This window comes from Lingula anatina, chromosome 1 (assembly GCF_051362555.1).
Source record: "Lingula anatina isolate TDL-2025a chromosome 1, LinAna3.0, whole genome shotgun sequence".
NCBI classification, from domain to species: domain Eukaryota; kingdom Metazoa; phylum Brachiopoda; class Lingulata; order Lingulida; family Lingulidae; genus Lingula; species Lingula anatina.
Window position 1 is genome coordinate 5852602 of NC_141767.1, and position 25840 is coordinate 5878441.

The window sequence follows — 25840 nt, forward strand, 5'->3', positions numbered from 1 at the left end:
GTAAGAACTGATCAGAGAAAGAAAGTTGCACTAGCATACCTTATAAGTGGCTGGCCCAATTTTGCCCAAATAGTGAAATAATGGCCCACACCACATACAGGAAGAGAAACATAATGAAAAAGTCTCCTAGCTAAACATGATATTCTCGTGCTTCAATTATATTTGATGGGTATGGTCTTTTATTTCTCCCATCCTTGTCTCTATGTACCCAATTAACCGATAATAACTGATCTGGTTGCTAAGATCACATAAGTAAATATGATGTGCACGCACACATTTGTTTACTTACCCATGTGTAGTTTACCTTTTTTTACCGTACATCATGCATACCGCACACGTGACTCCACTCTCTCTCTCTACGTGAGTGTGTGTGTGTGTGAATATGTGTGTGTGTTGTGTGTGTGTTGAGTGTGTGTGTGTGGTTGCAGATCACTGCCACAACAACTGCACATTTAGCGCCCATATTACTCGTTTGTTCAGGTGTTTTTCTTTCAGCAGTAGCGCACAAAAGGAGCATAATAACACAATGTGGTTTGTCATGACTTCCATGACCCAGTCTGATTATGCCGAACCCCAGCTGAGGTCTCCTTCTTGGAAGAGAACACAGAAGTAAACATTGATTTCGATAGCAAATATGTGTTTTGGTGACACTGAAAGGTTTGGATTTGTGCCAATGTATTTATTGCTTAACATTGACATGGCCACTATGACAGACTTTCCTGTATACGTGATGTGAGTCAACCCACACCAATAGGTGAAACAAGCCTGGTCTCCACGATTTGTAGATCAGGTAAGTTACCACGTAATATATAGGAATGCAAAAGTGAAGTCGTTGGCAATAGATGTGGAAATGGGGTGTATGTACATGTATGTGCACTCAATTATAACGAGAGAGAAGGACCTATGCAATTAAATGAGCCATACAGGTAGGTTGATTACACTGTCGCAACACCGCCAGCTCTAGGTGTGTGTGTGTGTGAGTGTGTTTGCGATCTCAAGTACCCCGAATTAAACAACTTATTGCTGAATGACACAAATGAAATTATTCAACATTAAAATGTTAAAACATAACACCATAAAAAGCATTATTTAAGTCTGAAAATGAAACACGAGGGCTACTGAAATGTTAAAATTTTGCGAAGAGCGATTATGATGCATTTGTTTAGGATTATTGTTGCCACTAAAGACTAAATTATTCATTCAAGCCTGCAAAGTACATCTCATCAAAGAAAGCCGCAAAGTAATATTAGCAATAATCCTTACAAGGATATGGCATTGATAATATTGGCATATGCTAATTTATATTGTAAACCTCAGGTTCGACCTAAGGGGAGGGGGGCTGTGTGTGTGTGTGCGTGTGTGTGTGTGTGTATGTGTGTGTGGTGGGGAGGTTGTGCATATTTACTTGTCTTAAATAGTTACTGGTGTTAGAGAAAAAAGACTTATAAATAGAAGCTTTGCAATATCAAAGTATCAGACTTGTGCTTGTAATATTACCAGGTTTTCTCTCTAGGTAATGTCTTCGGGTAATATGTGTTAATATCAAATAACAGCGACAATGATTTTGGTGGTTCAGTTCTTCAGGAGTGACCCCTGGGTACAGAGTAGGCTAGGTCCACCCAGGCTCAGGGGTATAGTCAGCAACTTTGGAATGTCCTCTCGGTAGTTTGACCAAAGGCTCTCACACAACAACAGCAGAATGATGAAGATTATTTAAATTAAAATTTGATCAAAACGCACTTATAGTTGTATTACAGTCCCCCAGATAAAAATCATTAACAATGAACTGACACTGGATTGAATTGCACTGGTTGCAATTGTAGTTGTTTTCTTGCTATATCTTTCGGGTGGGGGAATAGCTGCTTTAAAGCGACAAGACATTAATAAAAAGTGATAATAAATTCGTTTCAGAATAAAGATAACAGATGGGTACCGGAGTAAGTAAAAGCCATTCTAAAAGCGACGTAAGAGCGCAAGAAACTGGAGTGCACCATAACCCACCAAGTCCTAGCCAAACAACCATCACCAATCAAGGTAGCAGAATTGATGTCACACAACTTAGTTCACCGCAGCCAAAATCTGAGCATGAACCCTCTATCAAAGTCGAAGAACATCGTGGTTCAAGAGTCGGAAGCAACTTATCAATACGAAGTAAAACAGGTTCGTTAAACAGAACTAAAACCGGCGTTGCCACCAGTAAAATAGATCCAGACCTATCTTCCTCTCAATGCCTAGTCAAAGAACCCTTATCAAGTGAAGATTGCGAACCTGGCGGTAACAAAGAAGCAACCAGACGTTCAACAAGTGCAATTTCTCGCCAGAGTTACAGAAAATTGGATCCAGAACCCGCACAAGACAGTAAAGACAGTCAATCTGTGACGTCAAATCAGGTGAACGTTTCCCACTCAGGAAGGGAGAAAAACGGCTTTCCAGAACAAGACATATCGCACGAAAGGACCAGCCAAAAACTAAAAATGGAAACAAGTGAAGTATTTGAAAACCATTCCATTCACAGAGATGGTGAGGTGTCGGCAATATCATTACCTTTGCAACATCAGCAGGACCAAGGTGCTCATATGAGAGCCACCAATGAAATAGATGACCAAGGAGACAGAAATAACAAAGAAGAATTGGATGAAGTTATCAAGGAAATTTTTGATAACTTCCAAGACTCAGAAAACAGTGTAAGCAAAACTGGTCACAGCTCAAGTGATCTTGACACAAGTCCAACTTCACAAGCCGAGGCATTTTCAGAAGCTCCTAATGCAAACAGCGAAATTGGTACACGCAAAACAGGAGAAAATGATATTGAACAGTTATACCAAGATGCGTTTCATGAAGATTTCCCTTCAGATAACAGGGACATGGAGGATAAAGATGCGCAACACGGCAATCGTACCCAACAGAATGTAGATTGTAGCAATAGTAAAATTGTCCAGCAAGAAAATTTGCATACATTGGAAAATTTTGGAAATGATATCTCCCGACCAGAAATAGAAACATGTGACAATGAAAACCAGCAGAACATAGATATTCAAAGTGAAAACTCCGAAGGCTCGTATACATACAGCGAATTCAACGATGAAGAAAACGATGCAATTACACCGGGTTACATGGACCATGAAAATTCTATTGAAGAAGCGAATGAAAACCAGCAGAACATACATATTGAAGAGAACACTGATGCGAAACCGTTTCAACGTAAAAACTCGGAAGACTCGTATACATACAGTGAATTCAATGATGAAAAAAATGATGCAATTAAAGACGGTTATATGGACTATGAAAATTCTAGTGAAGAAGCGAATGAAAACAAAACTGAGCAGTCAAGGCATTCAAACAATCATCAAGAAACGGGTGATATAGAAAAACAGGAGGAGGGGAATTTAAATGGCGAGGTTGAAGACGTGCGAGTCGATGATGGGGGATCAGAAAAAATGAACCTTAAGAACTTGCATAAGCAAGGGCAACACTCCCAAGGAACAGATGAAAAATTGTTTTCTACACAAACAGACGTGCGAGTCGATGATGGGGGATCAGAAAAAATGAACCTTAAGAACTTGCATAAGCAAGGGCAACACTCCCAAGGAACAGATGAAAAATTGTTTTCTACACAAACAGACGGTGCTAGTATTGATCTACCTATTGAAAGAGGGACCAAAAGAGAACGAATTCCCTCAAATGAATTGCCCAACCAGAGCACGACGCAAGGGTCCGCTGGTCAATTGGAGGAGGAAAAATTAGAAAACACAGAATATGAACATTTAAACAAGCAAAGTGATTCTACAGCCTCCGCAAGTCTCCCCAGTCAACACTTGCAAGAGGAAGATGAAGAAACATACAGAGCTAGTCTTGAACTGCCTTCGGATGCAGGGAGCAAACGTTCAGTAGAATATGAATCCAAATCTCAGAAAGAAATGTCCAACAAGAACACGGCTAGAGAGTCTGTCGGCCAAATAAAAAAGGACAAAACAGATTATACAGAAAATGATCACTTGCACAAGCAAAGTGATTCTTCGGATTCAGCAAGTTTGCAGAGTCAGCACTTCCAAGAGGTGAAGGAAGAATTTTCTTCTGCTGAAACAGACAGAGCTAGTTTTTATCTACCCTCTGGTACAGCGATCAAGGATTTGATTGAAGATGAATCTACAACCCTTAAAGAATCACCCAAGCAGAAAACGTCTAAAGAGTCCGTCAACCCACAGGATGAGAACAAAACTGAAAATCGAGCAAGTTTCAAAGATGACGACCATGTAACTGAAGATGCCTCAGGAATAAAAAATAACTCGCCAGATGATGTGAAACGTTCAAGACAAGTTACAGAAACCCCAGCTGCAAAACGACGAGTAAGCCGAAAGGACAGAGCACCAAGAGAAAGAAGAAGGAAACAACTAGCCAAGAGCCCGGCAAGGACACTTCCAAGTCTTCCCCCAGAGAACCATCCACGAAAACTGGTCTTGGCTATTTCTTTACAGGGAGACACAACAGATCCTTGGGAATTATACTGGGATGGGAAGAATTTGCCAGCTGAGATGTTTGAAGACACACACTATCATCCGCCAAACATTGATCTTAAAGATCACTTTATTGAATCAATACCTGACGAAATTGAAGCGTTTGCTGACACACTTACCGTTGTTAACTTCAAAGGCAACAACCTATCTAAGTTACCCCTGGGTTTCTTTCGTTTAAAGAATCTGAAGAAACTTAATCTTAGTGTTAACTGCTTCACTGAAATTTCAAAAGAATTTGAAAAACTTACAGCATTGGAAGACCTAGTGATGTCACATAATTATATTGAGAACGTCGACGGCAACGGTCCACCTATTCTCCAAACATTAGATTTGAGTCACAACTGTACGCTGTCTCACGGGGAGTTGTTTTATTCTTTGCTTGATTGGCAGAGTCTGTCCACTTTGAATTTGGCTGGAAATCAAATTGAAAAAATCCCGGACAACATTTCCGATCTAGAAGAGCTATTGGAACTAAATGTGTCTTTTAACGAACTTACTGAAATACCGGGAGAACTATTTGAACTGGAAAGTCTTCAGAGCCTCGACCTCAGCCACAACTTCATAAAGAAAGTAGGTGAACCTTCCCTTGATAGCCAGTTAGAAAGACTTGATGTTTCAGCAAACTACCTTGAGGCTATACCGCTCTCAACCCATTTCAAGAAACTAAAACATTTCAAGTGTTCTAACAACTATATAGAAAAGGTCCAGCATAGCCTTAGCTACTGTTCATCGTTAGAATATGTCGACCTTTCGGAAAATTACATCACCATTTTTGATTTGGCGGGTGAGACGCTACCATCACTGGATCAATTAATCCTAGACGAAAACTACCTCCAGGATTTTCCAAAAGATGTGAGTGCTCTCCAGAACATACGGGTATTGTCTTGCAAGAGAAATGTTATAACATTTCTCGACGTTCCAAAAGAAATAATCAGTTTGGAAGAGCTCTATCTGAATGACAACAGCATAAGTGGAGTGCACACTTTTTTGCCACGTGGTCTGCCATCCCTGAAGTTATTGGACGTGTCCAATAATCAGATAAAACACCTTCCTGGTTCTTTCTCAGAATTCGAACATTTGGAGACGTTGAATTTAAACGGAAATAAATTCATCCATTTTCCAGATATCCTCCGTAATGGTCTTCCACGGCTCACTAATCTGGCCTTGGATGGCAGTAAAGACATGCTTCATGAATTGGAGGACCAGTCTTTGGTGTTGAATTGCAGTGGAAGAATGAAGGACTTACATCTTGCTCACCACGAATTGGAAGCTATTCCAGATACGTTAGCAACCTTAACAAATATTGAGCGCCTGAACGTGTCTGGGAACAAGCTCAAAAAGCTCCCCAAGAGATTACTCATGAACATGTCCAAGTTGAAACACTTAGACTTGTCACACAATGAGTTCGACCAGGTTCCACAGGAGTTTCGATCACAAACCAACGAAGTCACACATCTTGATCTTCAAGGGAACAAAATCTCCGCACTGCCAATTCACTTTTCCAAAATGAAAACGGTTGAAGAGTTGCATATTGGACGAAATGCGCTATGTGGCTTACCTCCCAAGTTTATTGAAATGAAAGATATCACCAAACTACAGTTATCACATAATCCCTTCAGCAACGTGCCCTGCGTGATCTGGAAATTGCAACACTTACAACACCTTGAAATGAACAATTGCCAACTGAAGATATTTGATGTAGATCGTTCTGCGACATCTATCCATCACAACCTACGGTTCCTCGACGTAGGGAGCAATCAGCTAGAAGAAATTGACGAATCAGTGGTTCTTTGTACCTCACTGGAGGAGTGCGAATTTTCGCATAACAACATATCTGAAATTGATGATATTCCAATTGGGGAGTTGACGGCACTTCAAAAATTAGACATGAGTTATAATGCATTTGACTGCTTTCCGACTAAGGTGTTTGAGTGCAGTGCATTAGAACAGCTGGATTTATCCAATAACAAGATCGACACAATGGAGGAAGGCAATGTTGACCCAAAGAATAATATAAGGATACTAAATTTGTCCTTTAATAAACTCCAAGGTATCCCAGTGGCTCTGAAACACCTTAGACGTCTAGAAAAATTAGACATCAAGGACAACAGAATCGAGAAAATATCCGACAAAATGGAAGATGGAATCCCTCGCCTGAAAAGTATCAACATCAGCAACAACAAACTACAGTTCATCCCAAAAACGGTTGGAATGTCCACAAGACAACTTGACCACTGCTCGTTAACCAATAATAAGATTCAAGATATATCAAGCTGGGAAGCAAGATCAGCAATTCTGCAACTTGATTTAAATGACCTTCATGCACTTCCAGAGGCATTAATGGGAAAGCAAGGCTTGCGTGATCTCCACGTTATGAGCAACAAACTACAAGAGCTAACCTTCCCCAGAAATCGAGGACGCTCCTGCATGACTTTGCAATCTCTTAACGTCTCGCATAACCATTCAGAGAATCTTGCAAACTCTTCTCCATTCAATATGCGGAATGGGATTGCAGTGTTGCAATTCTTGCTTGAGCTCGAGATTGATGGTCTGCGCCTCAATAGTCTTCCAGATGACATTGGCGATCTCAAATATCTGAGAAAATTAACTGTACGTGGCAATAACTTGACTACCGTGCCCGCTTGTGTGTCTCGCCTTCGCAGACTGAAGTACCTGGATATGTCCGATAACAACTTGACAGAACCTACCACAAAGGAAATGGAATTTCTCCTGACAGCCATAGATATCTGCGAGGTGAACATGAGCAGGAACAAACTCACCTGTGTACCACTACCTGCGAAACAGGAGCTGAAGTCAAAACTGGAGAGATTCTTTCTCAGTGATAATCAGATTTCAGTCATTGATCGATTGATAACAGAGCTATCTTATATGAAAGAATTACATCTGGATTCCAACAAGCTGAAATACGTTCCTGAGCGTGTGTTCTACAACAAAGCCCTCCAGAAACTGACAGTTAACAAGAATTGCATTACAGCCATCCATGTACCCGAAGCTGAAGCGCTTGAGGATTCAAGTCTGAAGGTTTTGGAAGTTTCTAACAACAAGCTGACTGAAGTGGATAGCTCCCTTGCACTATTCGGTAGACTGGAATCATTGGATCTGAGCTATAACAATATATCAAAGCTTCCACCAAATGCTGGTCTGTTTGCGAAATTAAAGATGAGAGGACTTGTTCTCACAGGAAATCCTGCTCTTCAGACTTTTGCAGAAGAAGTCCTTCGCGACTATCTCACAAAGACAGACGCCGTCTTGAAGGCAAAGCAAGGGGTCAAGTTATTTTTTCATGGGAGGCAGACAAAAGATATGAATCTGGTGGCCGGAGCACTAATGCACAAAACGGAAGACGAGAACAGCTCACCACAAACACTTGATGGTATTGCAGTGCCCTTCAACTTTGATCTTGACAATTTCCAAGTCAGTGCATTTATCTGCAATTCCGATTTCCGCTACACGGTGCAGCAGTTAGCTTCCACTGGTACCATTCACGTTATTGTCTTCAATCTAGATGACTTCAAGGACGAGGACACTTCTGACGTCACGTTCACCACCCAAATCAGCTGCTTCATTTCTGAAGTAACAGCCTCAATGCCATTTCCAATATTGCGAGTTGTTGCTGTAAACAAGAGTTTCAGAATTGACAGTGATCCTCTCCGAAGAGCCACAGGACGAGTGGAAGACCAGCTGCGTTCATTTGCTGCCTCCCTGAATGAGCGATTGCTCTCTAAAACCGCGCTTCCTGAGGGGAGCAAGTCAGCGTTAAAACGAGCAGAGCACGTCATGGACATGTGGAATATGCCCTCAAGTGTAACATGCGTCAGTGTCGAACACATTGAGGACGAGATCAGAGACATTCAAGACGATCTGCGAGATGTTCTTTCACATGAACTCAGTTTTCCACGACCGCCTGTCCTTGGAGATCTGTGGGTGTTCTTCCTGGGAAAACTGTTTGAGCGAAGAGATGAAGAAACAAAACCCGTGAACTATCTCACCAGACATGAGTGCATTTCCATAGCAAAAGAATGTGGGATTGCCGACGACCAAATCAACCGTTTTATAGATACCTTCTTGTACCATTTACACGAGACAGGAAAAGCCTTTTGCCTAGAAGAGGACGGCGAAGTGAGAATGATTTTCACAGAAAAAGAGAGATATCTGGATATGCTCAGCTGTGTATTGAGCAGCAAAAACCCAGAGCTTTCATCCCGAAATGTGCAGCAGCTGCTAGACAAGGCAAACCGTTGGAAATTTTCGGCCGTGGACGTGATATACGTTTTGAATAGAATGGAATATCTTGTACAAACAACACCAGAAACACATTTTTGTCCTGCGCTGGCCAAGACACCAGGTGCCGCTGCAGTCCTAAAAAAACTAGGAGACATCAAAAAAGTAAAATCGTCCAACGAAGAAATTCAAATTGCAGCAGCTGTTACCTCTATCTTTCCATTCGGCGCTTTCTTCCAGCTACAGTATAACATCTTTCACAACGAGAAACTTCAAGTCAAAGATGGCTCGATTAACATCAAGAGCGACGGTGTTTGGGGGGAATGCAATGGCTGCAAGTTCTTCCTTAGTTTACAAAACACAGAAGACAGTGCCAAATACGGTTTCTATAACGACAAGACTGTCTTTCTAATCCGCATTCAAGGTGAAGTCGAAGACGATGCATATGACCATGGTATACAGACAGTATATCAACACAAAACGCTGGAGAAGAGGAGAGAAGTGACTGCTGACGATGGGTTCTCAGAGGTCGTGAAGGTGCTGGATGCCATATTCGACTCTCTAGAAAAGGTGAAATTGAAGTACCCAGGTATATCCTACAGAACAGGGGAGGTGCGATATATCCTGGGAGACCCGCCAGACAGCATAAGTAAGTACGAGAGAGAGAGAGACAGAACTAATGTTAGTTATCTACTATTATAGAACATGTGCAAGGTACTGAATATAATAGGTGTATTATAATGTCATAAAACTAGTATTAAAATTATTATATACATACAAAATTTTTTATACGGGATGATTAGTTCAATGCTATTTATGCACAAAATGACTGGGGTAATTTTCACTTGAACTTTACCATGGCTTTAATTTTACCGTCAATAGTCTGAATAAAAACCATTTTGCTCTCTAGATTTCGGCGACAGAGTAACCAGACTGGTGTCTCGAAAGCTTGGTGGTGACTGGAAAGAGTTTGCAAACCAACTTCCACTGGATGCTGATAAAAAACAGAAGGTCTTACGAGCTGCCCAAAGTAAGACTGCTACGACTGACATGGACAGAACGAAACTGCTTCTCAAGGAATGGAAAAAGATATCTGGAAAGAAAGCTGATGTCATCAACCTATGTAAAGCTCTTAGAGCTTGCAACAATGGTGCAATCGCGGGTATGTGAAACCCTAAGTAGAAATTATAACTTTTAAGAAAATGATTTTGCTCATATGTCCATTTTATTGATCCTTAATGCTGAATGCAACAACGAATCAATGTGTAATATTTTTAACTTCAGATAGTAAATTACCTATAATGAAAAATAAGCTTGGAATGTTTTTCAATGACCTCCTATATATGTTTATGCAACCTGTCTTTTTTTTCTCAAAATCACTGAACATTGTTATCTGTTATGTTCTTTCTTTTTAATTTTTTTCAGACAAAGTGGACGCGTTAGTGAAAAGCCATGGAAAACTGAGAAATGAGCCCATTTAGACGGAAATTGAAGGACTTGCAAAACCAGACACATTCACGATGCCGGGCGCAAGAACTATTTCATGTCAGTCTTCTCACTTTCAGTTACATCCGTCCTATTTACATCAATGCTTGTTGAAAACCTAAGAAGACAATTTACAATACAAAACCATACTTATTGCAATCTGAACCAGTCTAATTAAAACGGAAACCGAAACTCTTCTTCCGTTGTATTGTACTCTTCTAGGAAGAGAGACTTCTTTGGAGGTTATTGCAATCAGTTAAAGTGGATTAAGATTTTTAATTAAAAAAATTAGAGTATGTAAAAGCAAATTTGAACAGGACACAGAAATATTTAATTTTATGTTGGTGCTTAGATCAAGTCACTATTAACCCAATATCTTTTTTGCTTTAATGGTGCTCTTATTCACCGTAATAACTTTGGAAAATTTAAACATATATTTAGTCACTTTATGAATGAACATTTTGTTCACTCATTTCTGTACAAATGTACAAAACATTATTAAATAAATGGGTTTTCGTAGATAGGGAATCGTTCTTTATTTACGAATATAAATCGTCAGAACCTGCATTATTTTTAAAATTTTTATTTCATCATTTTTTCTATCCTTCACTTTGCTAAATATGTACAACCGTTTCAGTTTTTAAGTTTCACTTGATATACGCTAGTCGTAATTTTCCTGTTGTAAACTGTCTTTACTTTCTGTACATGCTGCTATTTACTCTCACTACAAGTAGGGCCTATCGCGCGGGAAATAAGACATTTCATACACATTTTTATACTGATCTCTTTATTTCAAATTTATGCTTAACGAAAAGCAACTAAAATAAGAAATGGTTAAATATTATTTCCATCCTTTCCTTCGCCTATTGAGATATTTAGTGATTTCATCAAAAATACTCGATTATGTTCTATTACAGATATTTAGCTTTAAGTTTGGTATGACGTAATGTGTTAGCTTTTCAAAAAAAATTAAACTAAATTAAAACCTTAAAGAAGAAAAAATTTCAAAGGCGAAGCAGAAAAAGAAAAAACCTATCCCCCTTGTGCTCAAAATACCAAAAGCAGATTTATGTGGTACAGCGTCGCAAGTAAATGTGACAGGTGTGCTGGCTGCAGTGTGTTAGATGTGCTAGTAGCCTTTGTGTATTATCACTTCTTGACTAAACAATTCTTGACCACGACGCAATCCGTTTTTGGCAGTAAATGTCGGTTCCGGTAATGAATGAAAATAATGTTCTATGCTTTTGGGATCAAGCTTTATCACTTATGAATTATACTTGCTCGATTTCCATTTCTCCTCGTTCTTGTGAGTCCCTTATCTCCCTCCCTCCTCTCTCTCTCTCTCTCTCTCTGATTGGTATTTTCATAATAAATTCGGAAACAACACACAATACAGATTTACATCTGTAAAACAGATAGCGGTTTTTACATTAATCATACTTCCATTATATGCCGTCGATCTGGATGTTATCCACTGTAAGTCATGCGAGATTGGAATTTTATTAAACAATACAATATTTAGAGAGTTTAATCTAAAACGTAGTAGGGGAGTGTGAACCTTTGGTCACGGCCTAGATGTTGTGGTTAGCAGCGTACATTTAACAAGGCAAGTGCGCGTCCGGCATGACGGCACAAAGCTGTCGTATATTGTCATTAACAATGCTATGTGTCACATGGGAGTTACGCATACCTTGTCCTCGCGGCCGAGAGATCAACAGCTTTGCGGGTGTCTTTGACTTTGAGTGAGGGGGATATTTTCAAAAAGCAGTGCAAGGTTGTCAATTCGTGCTATTATCTTTGTATTAGGAACTTCTGGCTCAGACGTCAATAACACCAGAGGAAGAAAAACAGAGTGTGAGTATTTTACTGCTTTTTTGTATTTTCCGATTAAATAGCTGCAAGTGGATTTCAGCGTGTTCATGAGACCCTGCAAGGCTGATAACCTGCAGTAACGTTTCTTACGTACGTTTACGGCTAAGTTTCTTTTGGTTTTGAAACCTCTTCAGCCATAACATGTATGCAGCGGAAAAGAAGTCCATTTACGAGTTTATACAAGGAAATTGGGAGGAAATTATTTAAAAGAATTTCGAGGTACCGTCCCTAGCTATAAATAGTATTGTAATCCGTGAATAACTCGCCGACAACCTTCAACAATATAGACCTGCATGCGGCGGTGCTATTGATGTCCTGAGATGAAAAAGGCCAAGATCATTTTAATTGCGATGGAATCAGCCGATAAACATTACGCTGGCTAAGGTACATGTAATCGATGGGAAGTAATGAGTTTTTCATGCAATATTCTTTGACTGGCGAATCTGGGAATATTGTTCACCAAGGCAAACCCCGCAGGTAAACATGCTATTTTGACCAATGAATATTGAAATAATTCCACTTCTTAAGGTCCCACTAACATGGTCCTAATCAAGACTGGGCCAGTAATTTCACTTTTTAGTGAATTTTAATTCATTATTTTATTTTGAACCGAAAAAGTTTGTTGTCAGGTTAAGTTACAGTTATTTTCTGATTTGGTTTTGTCACACAGATTCACATAAACAGAGGTACTTTATTCTCTCTCTCTCTCTCTCTCTCTCTCTCTCTCTGTGTGTGTGTGTGGGGGGGGGGTGAGGGGGTGGGATCAATTACGTTTATTTTAAAGCATTAAAACGTCGACATTGTCCAAAATAAAGTAGAAGGCTCTGCTTCCAGTCTGCAATGTCGATAATAATGAAGTATCCATGTGCTATACCTGTGTGCAATATATTCCATTATAAAATTTTCGATTCGACTGCTACTTGAATCTCTCATGCGTAACTGATCAGAACGTGTTTCTTTTAGGACTAGCATTTCTTTATCTTCCGATATTAGTATTGTTCTCCCACGGTCAAAAGATTTTATTACTTGTGGCCGCTAAACAGTGAAACGCTTGACATTGTTCAACTTTGTTTATTGACACTATGCAGTATATCTGATATCACCTCTGCTCAAAAGTCCAAGGCTGTATGGACATTGTTAAGAAAAAGCTCTTTTGATGGTTCTTATTTTGGGAGCGAAATTATCATACCTATTTATCTGTCTTCGTTCGTAATTTGACCCGATGCTTGTTAAAGGAATGGCGAAGGTTGTAACCTCGCATTTCAATGCGACAAATCGTATTTCATTTCGCCAAATCAAGGGGAAAGGCTTTCGGGTACGGCATCCCACCATCATTTGTCCAATACTGGGGCCCTGTCAAGTAATCTGACATATCAGGACACAGATACCGGGTTTGTCAACTAATTTATATGAACCCGGTTAGCTCCTCAGTGATTTATAGCAATATATATCTCTCTCGACTCCACTGGCCCTTACTCGCCATACATTTTTGCAACTGCACTGAATATTTTTACGAGAGATGACGTCTATAATTTGGTTTTATGCTCTATTATTATCATATTAACCTACAGAGATAATCTAAACCCATATTCTTAGATCACAAACAGACAGGCATGTTGCTGTGTTTACAGATTGTAGTCAAAATTATAACCGGGATACATGTACGATGTTATCGAATTACTCTGTATTTAGGTACTGAGGCACCTATCATTATGATCGCATATATTATTTATCTATTTTTAAGACATTAATTGTTGTTGGTAGCAAAAAAATCCTTGCAAGGTCGACTTTTGGCCCTCCATGTTACCCAAAACTTCATCCCCAGAGGCACGGCCTGAGCCAGGAAATTATATTACTTCTTCAATATGTCGCAGTCCACTTTATTTATCAGTATGGGTGGGATGAAAATGTCACGGGAATCCATCGAGGCGAAAAGATGCGAATCTTCAATAAGATCAAACGTTACTTATCTAACATTAGACCTGTGAGGAAGAGTGGTAGAGGGTTCCATAGTGTAAATATAAAGTGACGGCCTACTGAAATTTTAAAGCCATAAAAATTACGTTTCCAATACTCAAAATGATGTAAATGTTTCCCTCTTCATTTTCTTATTAGCACAGTATATTCCACAGGGTGGTTTGTGAAAAATATCGACGAATAACGGAAAAGAACGCCTTTAAAATAGTGACTCTAGATCTTAAATTGGGCACGAGTTTTGTCCGTGCTAGATCCAATGGAGCTCATGGAGGACGTGAGACCGTGTCACAAGCCCAAGGTAGCCTGCTCAGGTGCCTCGATCACTCAAATTAGGGCTGCGCTGGGACACGCCGCGGGCTCTGCGACACAGTGTGTGTCATCTCTCAAAACTGATTAGGTCTTCTCATACCCAACACTGCAATAACTTCTACCAATGAGCTACATGTGACCCTCCATCTTCAGCATGACTGATACATGTAGCTCATTGCTTCTATCCAGGCTTCTAATTTCTTTCCTTTTTTTTTACTCAGTACCGCCTGAAAAGGTGATAAACGTAAAGATTTTAAGACTAATCAATCATGAAATCATGAAAATTAAGCCGATTTTACTCAACTGGTTCTAATAAGGTGATAGGTGTCATAATACCGCGCGCTACAGGACGAGGGGTAATATTATATGAGCAGGTCTATTTTTTAAGTTCACGAGAATAACGTTATTATCATATTTATTCTCCCTGGGCCACATCAACCCCAAATAACACTTGTTCCATGCCCTGTCACACGATTTGATAGCAGTGTTGGCATGCTTGGGTCATGAACTGATTTATACTCTGTGCCTCTGTAATTATTTGGTAAAAACGCTCAATATTTATTTTTATGTCCGCAATTACACTGTAATTAAACAGAATAGTAAAATAAAACAATGTTTGCTAACACTCATTTATCGGAATTCCTCCCAAAATCGTGATATCAGTATTCTTACCTTTTGTTTGAGGAACATGTATATACCCGGTAAGTTTTGATATACAAATACGTGCACTGAAAGGGTGGACAGAGAAAACAGAAATCTCTAATCTAAGTTTCGTATAAAATCTACATTTTTGGCAAACTATAATGGCAGATATATTTGTTTAGAAAACATGCTCGGAATGATGATGGAGGGGGAGGATAATTGATTAAGTCAACCACCTATAGCCGCCAGTGACAGGCGCCTGGGAGGCAGGGAGAGACACGGTAGAGATTAGATAAATTGAATTCCGCGACCTCCAAACAAAATTACAGGTTGTTATGAAGAAATGTCTCGGTGAGGTGGCACGCATATAACCCCTGGTCGCTAATTGTACTCACCTTGCCCCGAATTGTTGCACAAAGGAAAATAATATACCTGTCCTCGGTCACTTTACAACCTCACTGTGCATAATGATACTTTTGTTAATTCACGTCGTAATACAGGTACACTTCCGATTATGATGAGCAGGCCAACATCTAGCACGTGGTGACAGGTGATAGTCTATTGATGGCAGACCACACATTGCTGAAAATATTTAAAACCAAAGGAGGGGATAATGGAAAAGTCGTGGTTTTCACAGATAGGTAAGAAGGCGAAAGACGTGGTTTTCACATATATATATTTGGTGCGGCACCTTCACATAATTTTAATCAAAAAATACGATCGGTAACATTCATGTCTGTCTGACCCAGTATAACCATTCCACGCCTCACCTCATGTCTCAAAAGATTAACAAAATTCTAAAATTCACCACAGACAGACACTCCGTATAAATTTGAAACCTAAGGGGAAAAAAGCAAAGCACAGATACAGGAGACATAGCTGAGGGAACATGTATGGCCGTCAATTCCAATGTAACCTGAAACGGAACAAGAAGACTTCAAAAATTGTAAAGGTATTTGATAGAACTGAAGTCGAGTATTGAAGGACTTATTTTCAAAACGCCCCTCCTTTTAATGCGAATAGCAAATACTTAGGGTCTTCTATCCAGTCCAATAACCAGCCACAGTACAGCACACATATTTCGTTTTGAACTGATTTACCGGATGGATGGATAAAAGGAGCACGATGCGCGTTAAACCTTTAGAAAGAGCAGGAGTGAATTTTCCTGGAATTATTGTTATAAACATTTTTGTCTAAATTAGCAAGGTATACCCTATCCAAAACCGTTAGAAAAATTACGATGTATAAAACAATTTCGAGGAGTTAATTTCTAATCATTACTGTCACAAGTAAAAAGCATTAGGCTCTATCTTCATTATATGAGTGGCCAAGAAAGACGCGATTCTTGCATGTATCAAGCGATGAAAAGGTAACAAGATAAGCCATCAAATATTCTACTAGTAGTAACTGTTAAGCTGCAATTCAGAAGTATATTTTTTGAAGCTAGGTCCCATTTTTTAAGATCTTTTAAAGCTGGGTCCTAGTTTACAGTAACACTGAATTAACATGGCAATTGACACATGCAATATACACTCACAAATAACATGTATTACATAAAATCGCCAACCAAAACTAATGCCACGTCATTATAACTGTCTCTTTGCCTATACTTTAATGGTGATTTATTGCCTAATGCACCCAATGACTGCACATCCGCACACCTAGATAAATATTATTTATTTTATTTCAAAACTGCTTTCGGACCAACACAGTCATTGCTTTTTTTACATGGAAGATGTGCCGTAAGTTGCACAAATTGAATGACCTGCACCGATATATCTAAGTTACCTAAACAGCAAAAAAAATCACACCGTATTGACAATACCGAAACAAACATCAAGAAATCACTGTTTCGTACAAAATCCGATTGACGCGGAGATTTAAGGGATAGATGGTAAAAGGGCGAAGTTTTGTGACCCTCCATCTTCGGCATGACTGACACTAATGAAACGTACTCTCACATTCCAAAGCATCCATTGAAGGTGCATTACTTAGATGACACAACTGTAACCTAAGTCACCCTCACCTAGCCCTGGTCAATGTAAGCCCTTTGTCTTGTGAAAATACTTGAGTTGAGAGTGTGTTTTGATTACCCTTACCCTCTCATATGAAGAATAGAAATCGACGGCAAAATAAGCCGTAAGGATTTCAATGCAAACAACAGTGTTGGCATAATTTAGCTTATTTTCAGGCAAAAGAAAACATTTTTGGAAACTTTCCCTTAAAGATGTTGTTCCATTAAGATGTCGATCTTGATGGCGAATGTCTAAGTGAAACTAACTTGCAATGGCACATTATGTAAAAAGATAATATTTGTGACAATCTGGGGGTCGTCGTGTATTCAAATGAACACAGTGTGTGATAGGTAAACGCATGCATGACAAATCAGTGTACACAGACACTCATGGCGCGTAACATAGCAAATATATAGCCTCTTAGACTATCTGTGGCCTTAGCATACATACGTCCGCACTATACGTCTGTATACGCAGTTACATAGTCACATCGTCACATCAAGGTAAACTTAGGTAAGTAGAATTTTGAAGGTCAGGCATCGTTAAATTATTTATTTATTCAATTTTTTAATTAAAACAATTCATTTCCGTTGATAGATTCGTGATCGGGATAGTTCAAATGTTAACACCGGGTAATAAGCTACCCATTTCGCGGGCCAAAGAAAAGTGTCTCAAACATTGACATTGTTAGCATAAAGCAAGCTGAGGGTCGGCATATGTAGGAGTGGCTTTACTGGGTAGATGTTTTAGTGTATTTTGTAATGACAAATGATGGGTCAAACATATACGCCACGGGTACCCGGAACCTGAAGGACAGGGAGTGAAGATTTATTTTACCAGGTGCCTTATTCCTTCATAACTGTCATGACATACATGGTTTTGGCTTCAACATGAAAATGATTTAACTGTTAGAATCTTCAACGTTTGCAAGTGGTCAGTCGTATCAGGCACGTTTCGGGGTGCGTAATCAAGACCCCCTCCCCCTTAATAATTTGACACCTAAATAAAATCCCGTGCGTGCAGTTTGAAAGCCAACCAACATTCGTCTATGACTTAGTTTATGACTTAAATGCACAAAAGCTACGAAGTCGATTGAAACCTGTGCCTTTTCTTTATGATTTGTCCTAGTGTAAAGAATGCCCATGCTGATGGAAAGATCTCGAGGCGCGATAGTGACGGTAAAAAACGAGATTGTGTGGGGCTAAATGATCCGTGATATGGGGTGAGGTGCCGCCGATAAGTTAATGTGGTGGGTAGAAAACGAGAGTAAAAGGGTGTTATTGAATACAAAATCGCACGTTTCTATAGAAGAGAAATTATATAAATCGTTGATATTCATAAAAGTTGCCTTTCCAACGTTTGGGTCGCTGGGTATTGTTACGGGTCAATCAAAGTTGGCGAAGTTGACGCCTACCTGGGATACCCCGAGGGCCTGCTCTGTGGTAGCCAGGGAAAAATGACCCCGGGTCAGATATGAATGCGAGAAGGGTCCGGAATGCGTGGTGTTTGAGAATTTGATAAGCCATAAAACATATTGTTAAAACGTTTTTCTTTAAAACGTGAACTTGCTTGTGCACTTTGACCGACGTCTCCCAGCCTTGGGCCAACTGAGGTTAAACAGTCATCTTAATCTTTTCATTTGGTTTCTATTTTGTCTCTGTTCATCAAAAAGACTCGAAATTAAATTAAGGCGAAAGGGGGACGGGTAACCCGGAGGCATGAGATGACCAAATAGATAATGGCCAAATCTTAATCTCATTCTCAGGAGTTACTGTCCATATGTGTCTCCGGTGGACGCCATCCATTCTTACCTTTGACGCTCCCACATCACAGAACGTGGAAGGAAAAGTGGGTGTCATTGTTGATGTTGTTTGTCCCTGTTGTGTATGGGGCTTGTGACGGCCTGTGGCCACCCACAGTCATAAAGTGACCAGCTACCCATGGCCATTGCAATGACAATGCTGTTCAATTATTATGCCTTGTGCATATGGTCATGTGAAGGGGTGACGTTGTTGTTTGGGTGGTGATACGTTTTTCTGGTTGGACTGAGCATGGACAAATTATGATTTGTTTATGGACTGAGAGAGAGAGAGAGAGAGAGAGAGAGAATTATAAGTACAATCCATATAATAGACCCGCAAGCAAACAAATGTGAAATTATATTAAATTAATTTAAGTAGGTTACACCATCCTATTAAAACTAGACTCCAATTTTGTTTGATTATTTTAGGTGTTAGAACATATCTTAATAATTATTCGAACGTAAAAAAACATCAAGGTATACAGTTATCGTTCCAGACATAAAACGTTTAAAGTTGCAATAAACAAGAACTGGTTTACCGCAAATCTAAATAATGCTAACCCTTTTAAAATGCACGCCTCAGATGACTCTAAAAACGGAACTGATTCCGCTGTGATGGCACCAAAATACACTACATGAAAGCTCTCGCATAACTACCATAATTTTGATAACACTCTTTCAGTATTTTAATGTATTTTTTGTACTAGTTCGTGCAAAGAGGGTGGGCATCAGATGTAACGTTATTGTACCTTGTACATAAACAGCAGATGATGGTTTCACCTGGCCTAGTGGCGTCTGTTTTATCTCGTGAGCTCGCACTTTGAAGTTCTGTTTTCAAACGCTCCAGTACTCTCTTGACTTCATATACATGTGTTAGTAGAAAGAGAAGACCTTCGTTCTGATCTTGTGGTGCGACCCATATGATAAGCTGTCGCTTTCTCTTTCTTTTAATGTCATAACAGCAACGTTTATAGTCTTGACTGACCTTGAGATTTAGGGTTTGATTTAATAAAAACCTGCAAAGATGAATATACTATACCGCTATGTTTCTCTTGGAGTAGACTAAAATGCACAAAAGTGAGTTGAAGCACAAATCTTTCAAATTTAGGGAGCTTTCTTCGCACTCTTCAGTTAATTGTTTTAATGCCTTAAAATGTATGCGTACAACAGTATAGGTTGTAAGAGATAAGTAATTTTTTTGCTTTCGATACTAATCTACTGTACACTCTTCGCACTCCTAAATCTTCTTTTTCTTCATCCTGGAAGTTGCTTAAAGATAACTAGAGATGTTCACAAGGAGGTGATAAGGTTGATTGCTTACTTTGTACTGCAAATTATTTGTTTATATATTTGGCGTTTGAAGTCCCCGTATTTTAGCTAATGCCATTCCCACCACCTAGGGAACTCGCAGTATCAATATCACCCAACCTCAAGCTCTTACGCGGATTCTTGATAATTCTTAGATAAATAAATAAACCTGCGGATCGTAGATACAAGCGGATAGTAAATGTGGATTGCAGATCGTAAATGCTAGTATTTGCTTTAGAAACCTAGTAAGACTACTTATTTTAGCTTGATCGAACGGGACATCGTCCGTCGGTGGGAATGGTATCGATCTTCACCAAATCTTTGTTTACAAGTTCGCTGATCCCATTTACTCTTATAAATAAGCTGCTTTTCCTTAACGGCATTCAAGCGTTTGAGAGCACGATGCGTCTGAGAATCTACTTTTAATTTAAGTTCATTTCAATCTTTTTCGGATCATTTGCTTCAAGTTGCACCGAGCAGTACCCGCCATCACATGCGCACGTCACTCAGAATGTGATGAGCCAAGAGATACGATGCTTGGCGAAGATGCTGGGGTCGCGCCTGTTGGGCACTCGAAGCTAAAGATTTTCCCATCCTGGGCGGCTTCCCTTGTGAGGACTCCTGCCTGGGTCAATTTTGACGCCGTACAAGTTACACATTTACTTAACAGATCAACGCCTGATTAGCCCTAAAAATCAACTCCCGTGCCAGCCAGAGAAAAGACAATTTATTTAGTAGAGAATTCCAAAACTTCCCTCAGCGTCTAGGCGGTCCTACGATACGATCACATTATGCTTTCTACTTATCCTTGATGCCTGCCTTTAAAGGCGTTTACATACTTGAATCTCTATAATGATACAGTATTTGTAAACCGCGCGCACTTGAAAATTATTGCGTAAGTTCGAGTCATCGGCAAATACTCGAAATATCCGATCACATTTCGAGAAAGGCAGTGTTAAACCAGGCAGCGAGGGATATGCGTCGATTTCTGCAGTTTTAGACTAAACGGTTTTCATGCGTTAAAGCTAATGGCTAATGAATAAGTCGATAAGGAATGAAAATTCCATTTTTCAGGAGATACATCGAAGTCGATACCCGTCATTTCAGAGAATACGTAATATCTAATGAACGAATTGACAATTTTGGGGAAATGTCCCATCGGGAAATTTTGGGGGAGGAGAGGGGAAAACATTCTGGTCATACTATGATGGGGCACCATAGTGAAGTATGGTGCCAGTATTTGATCTTTTTGTCTAGCATTAGGCGGATACAGCAAATCTTGAGATGAAAGGGGGAAAGTTTATATTTTGAGTGCTAAAAGCGCTTCCTTAAAGCGGCCGTATGTTTCTACTACTACTACAAATATACCACAAGTACTAGACCATTGATGCCAAGTGTGAATCAACACTATACATCCGCTGGGGAAACTTTTTTGCGCCTTTTCTCACAATTTTTGAGTGATGGCTGTTTAATTCAAAACCCTTCGAGTAAACCTAAAAAAGTCCCCGCTCACGAAGTTTCAGGTAAATTGTTTATACCACAGCGCCCAACACACGTTCTGATCAATTTAATGTTGTCAGTGTGCGAAATTAGTTTGAAGTGTAAATTTCCTGCGCGGCCCGCCTTCTCCGTGGCCCTCCCCTTCACGCCATTGGTCCGAGCGAAATGGAAGCCTCACATAAGCAGCGCGGTAGAGTACTGGATGGTAGATCAAATTCATGGCTTGAATGGGAAGAATAGACGTTCTTTTCATTGTATCCGACTTCTTGCATCCTCTGGTTGGTGCGACGTTAAGGTAGTGACCGGAGAGCCCTAACGTGAAGTATCACACCCTGGGGTGGACGCTGAAGGAGATAGCGTTTGACCATTCCGTATTAATCTCGGTATGTACATGGTTAAAAACCTTAATATTATCATTAATTCGGGTCCTCGAGTTCAGCTCGGATGTATCAGCTGTGTCGTCAGCTGCTGGCGTTTTATTTATTATTAATATCAACATCAAGGTACACACTAAGCGGAGGGAGATTTTATGATGAGGTTTGATGTTCAGTGAAACGATAGCACCGTACTGTTAATGTACAGCGAGACAGTTGTAGCTATAGTGACTGATATTCGATGGGGGATAGCATATAATGAAGAAGCTTTGCTTGGACGCACAGGTGAGTGATCGTATTAACGTTGTAAAGGCATTTTAGCTGCAAGCCCAAGGAGGGAGTGACTACACACCAGCTGTAGATTTCCTTGTCAGAAATGAAGAAGTTCTTTTGGCAAACGGCCTCAGGGGGGCGTCGGTAAATACACCCCGATGGAGAATACCGGTGATTGTTGTATGTTCTGTGTCTAACCTTACCAACGTCAGCCCCCCAACAACTTAAATGGAATGTTTTGAAATGAGCACGCACAATAAACGAGGCCATGTTTTGTATATTCATTTCACCTTGAATGGCCAACAACTTAGCTGCGGGTCGTAATTTTTGAACTTCATTAGAGGCCTTTGAATGAATTTCAATCTCGATCAAATTCTGCTTGGATTAACTAATTTCACTCTAAAGCACAGGTTGCATAGAGAAGACAATACATGTTTGGTTACTTGGTCTGGTCGGGTTTTGTGAGTGTGTGTTTGTTTATGTCAATATCACCACCCCCTTGGCGCTCTGGCCCACTGTTTCACACCGCAAGATGAACATTGTCGACTGTTCTCTGATTTTCTATGTTGGACGGGGTCAATTTCATGAATTTCCCTTTAAATCCACTTTCTCAATAGGGTCGAATTCCTCTCTTTTATTCTTGTGAAACTCTTCAAAAGTGGAAAAAGTATTGCCATCTGTGTGGCCGCCGGTAATGTGAGAGGCTTTGATCCTGGCTGTGTTTTAACACATTACATTATACCCCGTGCTTGGTATATTTCATAGTATTTCATGTAACGTTGTTAACGCTTGACGTCTACCCGGGATCTTCTTCCACCGGCACTCATGCTGCTGCCGGTAATTTATGGTCATCCAGCCAGTTCGGTGAACACCTCGAGAGTGCTCGAGAATTAATAACTCAGCCCTCAAGAGTTTCCATAGTGGCATAGCGGAGTCCTCTGAACCATCAAAAGTGGTAGAACAGCATTAACCCTTTTTATCATGCTATCTGGACATCGTGTCCGGTGTGTGGACTCGAGAGACGCCGCGTGGTCATCAGTCGTGCCCACGAAGTGAGCCTGACCGGCACTGTAACTGTATTTTGTTCCGCTATAAACTTACTAGTTGACAGACACACCGTATGCATGTGTGTCATCAAGGTTAGGACGTGAGAGGGTGTTGGAAATTAAAAGACTTGTAATCCACGGTAAGTTATTGACATTTGTCGAGATATGTACATTTATATTGTAGTTGGTACAGAGATGAGTGACTGTCACATTCCAAAGGTAAGTTGCGATAATACACTGCACTACAATAATCAGGGAATCCATACGAATGTTTTGGTTTAATGTCTAAAGCTTGCAAGATGCTGCCGATTTTCACATTTTATTTCGCTCTGTATATCTGTCGTTAAAATAGCTGCATTTTAACTCAGCAGTCACCGAGCCAACAACCTCTAAATGTGCCATGATTTAATGATGTGCATGTAGGCAAGCTAAAAGCACCATGTGTGTGTATAGGACATCCTGCGATAAAAACGAAGCTCACGTAGGTTTTGATAAAATTTTCAATACGATATAAAACCAAGAGCTTTTTAATTTAAAAAGAGAGTAGGTATTGTAGGAATATACTGAGTACATGTATATGCACTAGCAGTTTGCCATGCCGGATATGCATGGAACGATACGGGTTTGTTACGTGGCCTTAATATATGTAAACTCATATATATGTATATGTTTATAAATGAACGAATTAAAACGTACGATTTCTGGTGTACCCGACTGAGAGAGAGAGAGAGAGAGAGAGAGAGAGAGAGAGAGAGAACGTGTCCCTTCGTTTACTGTGCTAAAGACAGTACATGGTAAAACTAAAGCAGGAGGATGTGCTTGTGTGTGCGTGCTATCTCACCTGTTTTCAGATCAACGTAAACACCTTTATATTCTGTAACACACACGACTTATACTGAAAAGATTAGTGACCTAACTATTATGACCATAGTCACAATATTGACAGCATGTGAAGAGCGACAGACGATCCTTAATTTGGATAATATCCTTGCGAAGATAAATGCTCATTTAGCCGAAGATAAGTGGCATTTTAAGCCCCTGCTAGGATAGTGGGGACATTATGCTCACCTACATGTTCAAGTCTCTGGGTTGAGAGTTGTAAACGCCATCTTGAGTGAAAATGTTCAGATGCGGTATACAAGTACAGATGATGATTCGAGAACACAATGACAGCTGATTATTAATGCAACAATGGTATTAAATGAGGATGTTATGGTGCGTGGACTGCCACGACTGCCTCTCAGTCTTGCCATTGTTCACTAGTGTTGAATATAACTAGATTAGTTATAATTGGGGGTGTGGGTATAGGGACAGAGAAGTGGAGGGGGCAGGCAGGTGTGTCATATCTTCTGCCTCTTTACCATACAGTTTACAATACATGGGAAGATGTCCCCCAGACGCTTTAATTCATACTAGTCTAACCCATCATGGCAGACTGCGTGAGAAACTATATAGAGCTAAAATTCTCCGTCAACTCATTCATCACTATCAACGCTTCCCAATATTCCGTGATCACATTTCAATATTGGATATTTACTCAGATAACAATACAACGCGCACCAAACAACAATTGGCATTTTCAAAAATAATCACACGAGAAGGTTCAATCTGGAAGCAGCAATTTTATTACCCACATAAAACCGTGTTTGATACGCCTCTCTATTGCCTTGTAGTTGCCCCAAAGTCGTGTAGTCACGCTCAGAGGTCCGTGTTGGTCACATCAGCAACTGTAGGAGTGCGGTTTGTAGTCGGTGAAGTGTGCCAGCAGGACATGCTATGGCAGGAGGCCGGTTGTAAAAACAGAGATGTACTGAGATATGACATGCCGGGTCCTCTTAATGATTTACATAGGTGGTTCACGTCATATTAAACAATGGCAGTAATTGAAGCTTGCGGAGAGATAGCGGTTCGGGACTGTTTTTAGAAACTACAAAAGCGGCTCCCTGACAGGTCACTATCTCGTAACGCATTGTTTTTTTCCTGACCCTACGGAATTTGTTTTTTATGTTATTCGTTTATGCTTTCCCCACAACAGCAAGAGAGGTGGCATTGATATCTTTATATATTTAAGTGCTAGCCCAGAGAAAAGTAGAAATTTATCCGAACTTTTGTTAAGTACCAAATGCACAGTTGTATGAAATGGATGCTAGGGTTGCATTAGGGGCTGTTTAATTTGATGGCAAAGACTTTTATCGCTCCAAACATGAGCTGTATATCTTGGTTTTTTGCTGGCCACACAGATTTGACTGACGAGTCTTTTTTCCTTCTCGAAACAATGTGTGTGTGTGTGTGTGTTTCCTGCAATTTTCTATACGTATTTAAAATTGTTCTTAAAATCAAATGTTCTTGATGCTCAAAAATTTACCGAGTAGCCATCTTTTTTTTTTTCGTGTTACACGATATACCATTTCCTTCAAGATTATGCTAGACAATATGGAAGTGACCGAAAAATGTAGACGACAAGGCCCAAAAATAAATTTGA

At 40.0% G+C, this 25840-nt stretch overlaps 3 protein-coding genes and 1 long non-coding RNA gene across 10 annotated transcripts in view; 2 read left to right on the forward strand and 2 right to left on the reverse strand.

Moving 5' to 3' along the window:
* The window catches only part of LOC106176566 (uncharacterized), a 33626-nt gene extending 33223 nt beyond the window's left edge, over positions 1–403 (reverse strand). Inside the window, exon 1 of the mRNA XM_013559023.3 lies at positions 290–403. Coding sequence (XP_013414477.1) covers positions 290–293 — 4 coding nt within the window. The 5' untranslated portion in view covers positions 294–403. The remainder of the gene's footprint in view (positions 1–289) is intronic.
* Positions 404–570: 167 nt separating this feature from the next.
* LOC106176581 (uncharacterized) lies at positions 571–10764 on the forward strand. Of its 2 annotated transcripts, none has more exons than XM_013559052.2 (4): positions 571–790; positions 1912–9405; positions 9667–9918; positions 10182–10764. In XM_013559052.2, exons 2-4 carry the CDS (start codon positions 1926–1928, stop codon positions 10235–10237), a joined length of 7788 nt encoding a protein of 2595 aa, XP_013414506.2. In that variant the 5' UTR covers positions 571–790; positions 1912–1925; the 3' UTR covers positions 10238–10764. The 2 variants fall into 2 exon arrangements, with proteins under 2 accessions (XP_013414506.2, XP_013414507.2); XM_013559053.2 differs by lacking the exon at positions 571–790 and adding an exon at positions 795–926.
* Positions 10765–11880: 1116 nt separating this feature from the next.
* LOC106176579 (uncharacterized) overlaps positions 11881–25840 on the forward strand; it is a 32001-nt gene continuing 18041 nt past the window's right edge. Inside the window, exon 1 of one of the 6 annotated variants that reach the window (XM_013559042.2) lies at positions 11881–12095. The gene's annotated coding sequence lies outside the window, so the exon portion shown is untranslated. Of the gene's footprint in view, positions 12096–15535; positions 15683–17547; positions 17570–21836; positions 22049–22161; positions 22325–23307; positions 23499–25840 lie in introns of those variants that run through there. The other 5 variants (XM_013559044.2, XM_087019270.1, XM_013559045.2 and 2 more) reach the window with 5 other exon arrangements.
* On the reverse strand, positions 13171–15316 carry LOC147763869 (uncharacterized). The gene is made up of 2 exons (XR_015335703.1): positions 15072–15316; positions 13171–14626 (listed from the first exon to the last, which is right to left on the reverse strand). It is a non-coding gene; the product is annotated as an uncharacterized LOC147763869 (long non-coding RNA).

Bases quoted from the DNA above. Each gene is read 5' to 3' on its own strand.
- LOC106176581 (XM_013559052.2), top strand. From the start codon at position 1,926: ATGGGTACCGGAGTAAGTAAAAGCCATTCTAAAAGCGACGTAAGAGCG. The intron at 9,406-9,666 runs GTAAGTACGAGA...TTTGCTCTCTAG, and splicing joins AGACCCGCCAGACAGCATAA to ATTTCGGCGACAGAGTAACC. The intron at 9,919-10,181 runs GTATGTGAAACC...AATTTTTTTCAG, and splicing joins CAACAATGGTGCAATCGCGG to ACAAAGTGGACGCGTTAGTG.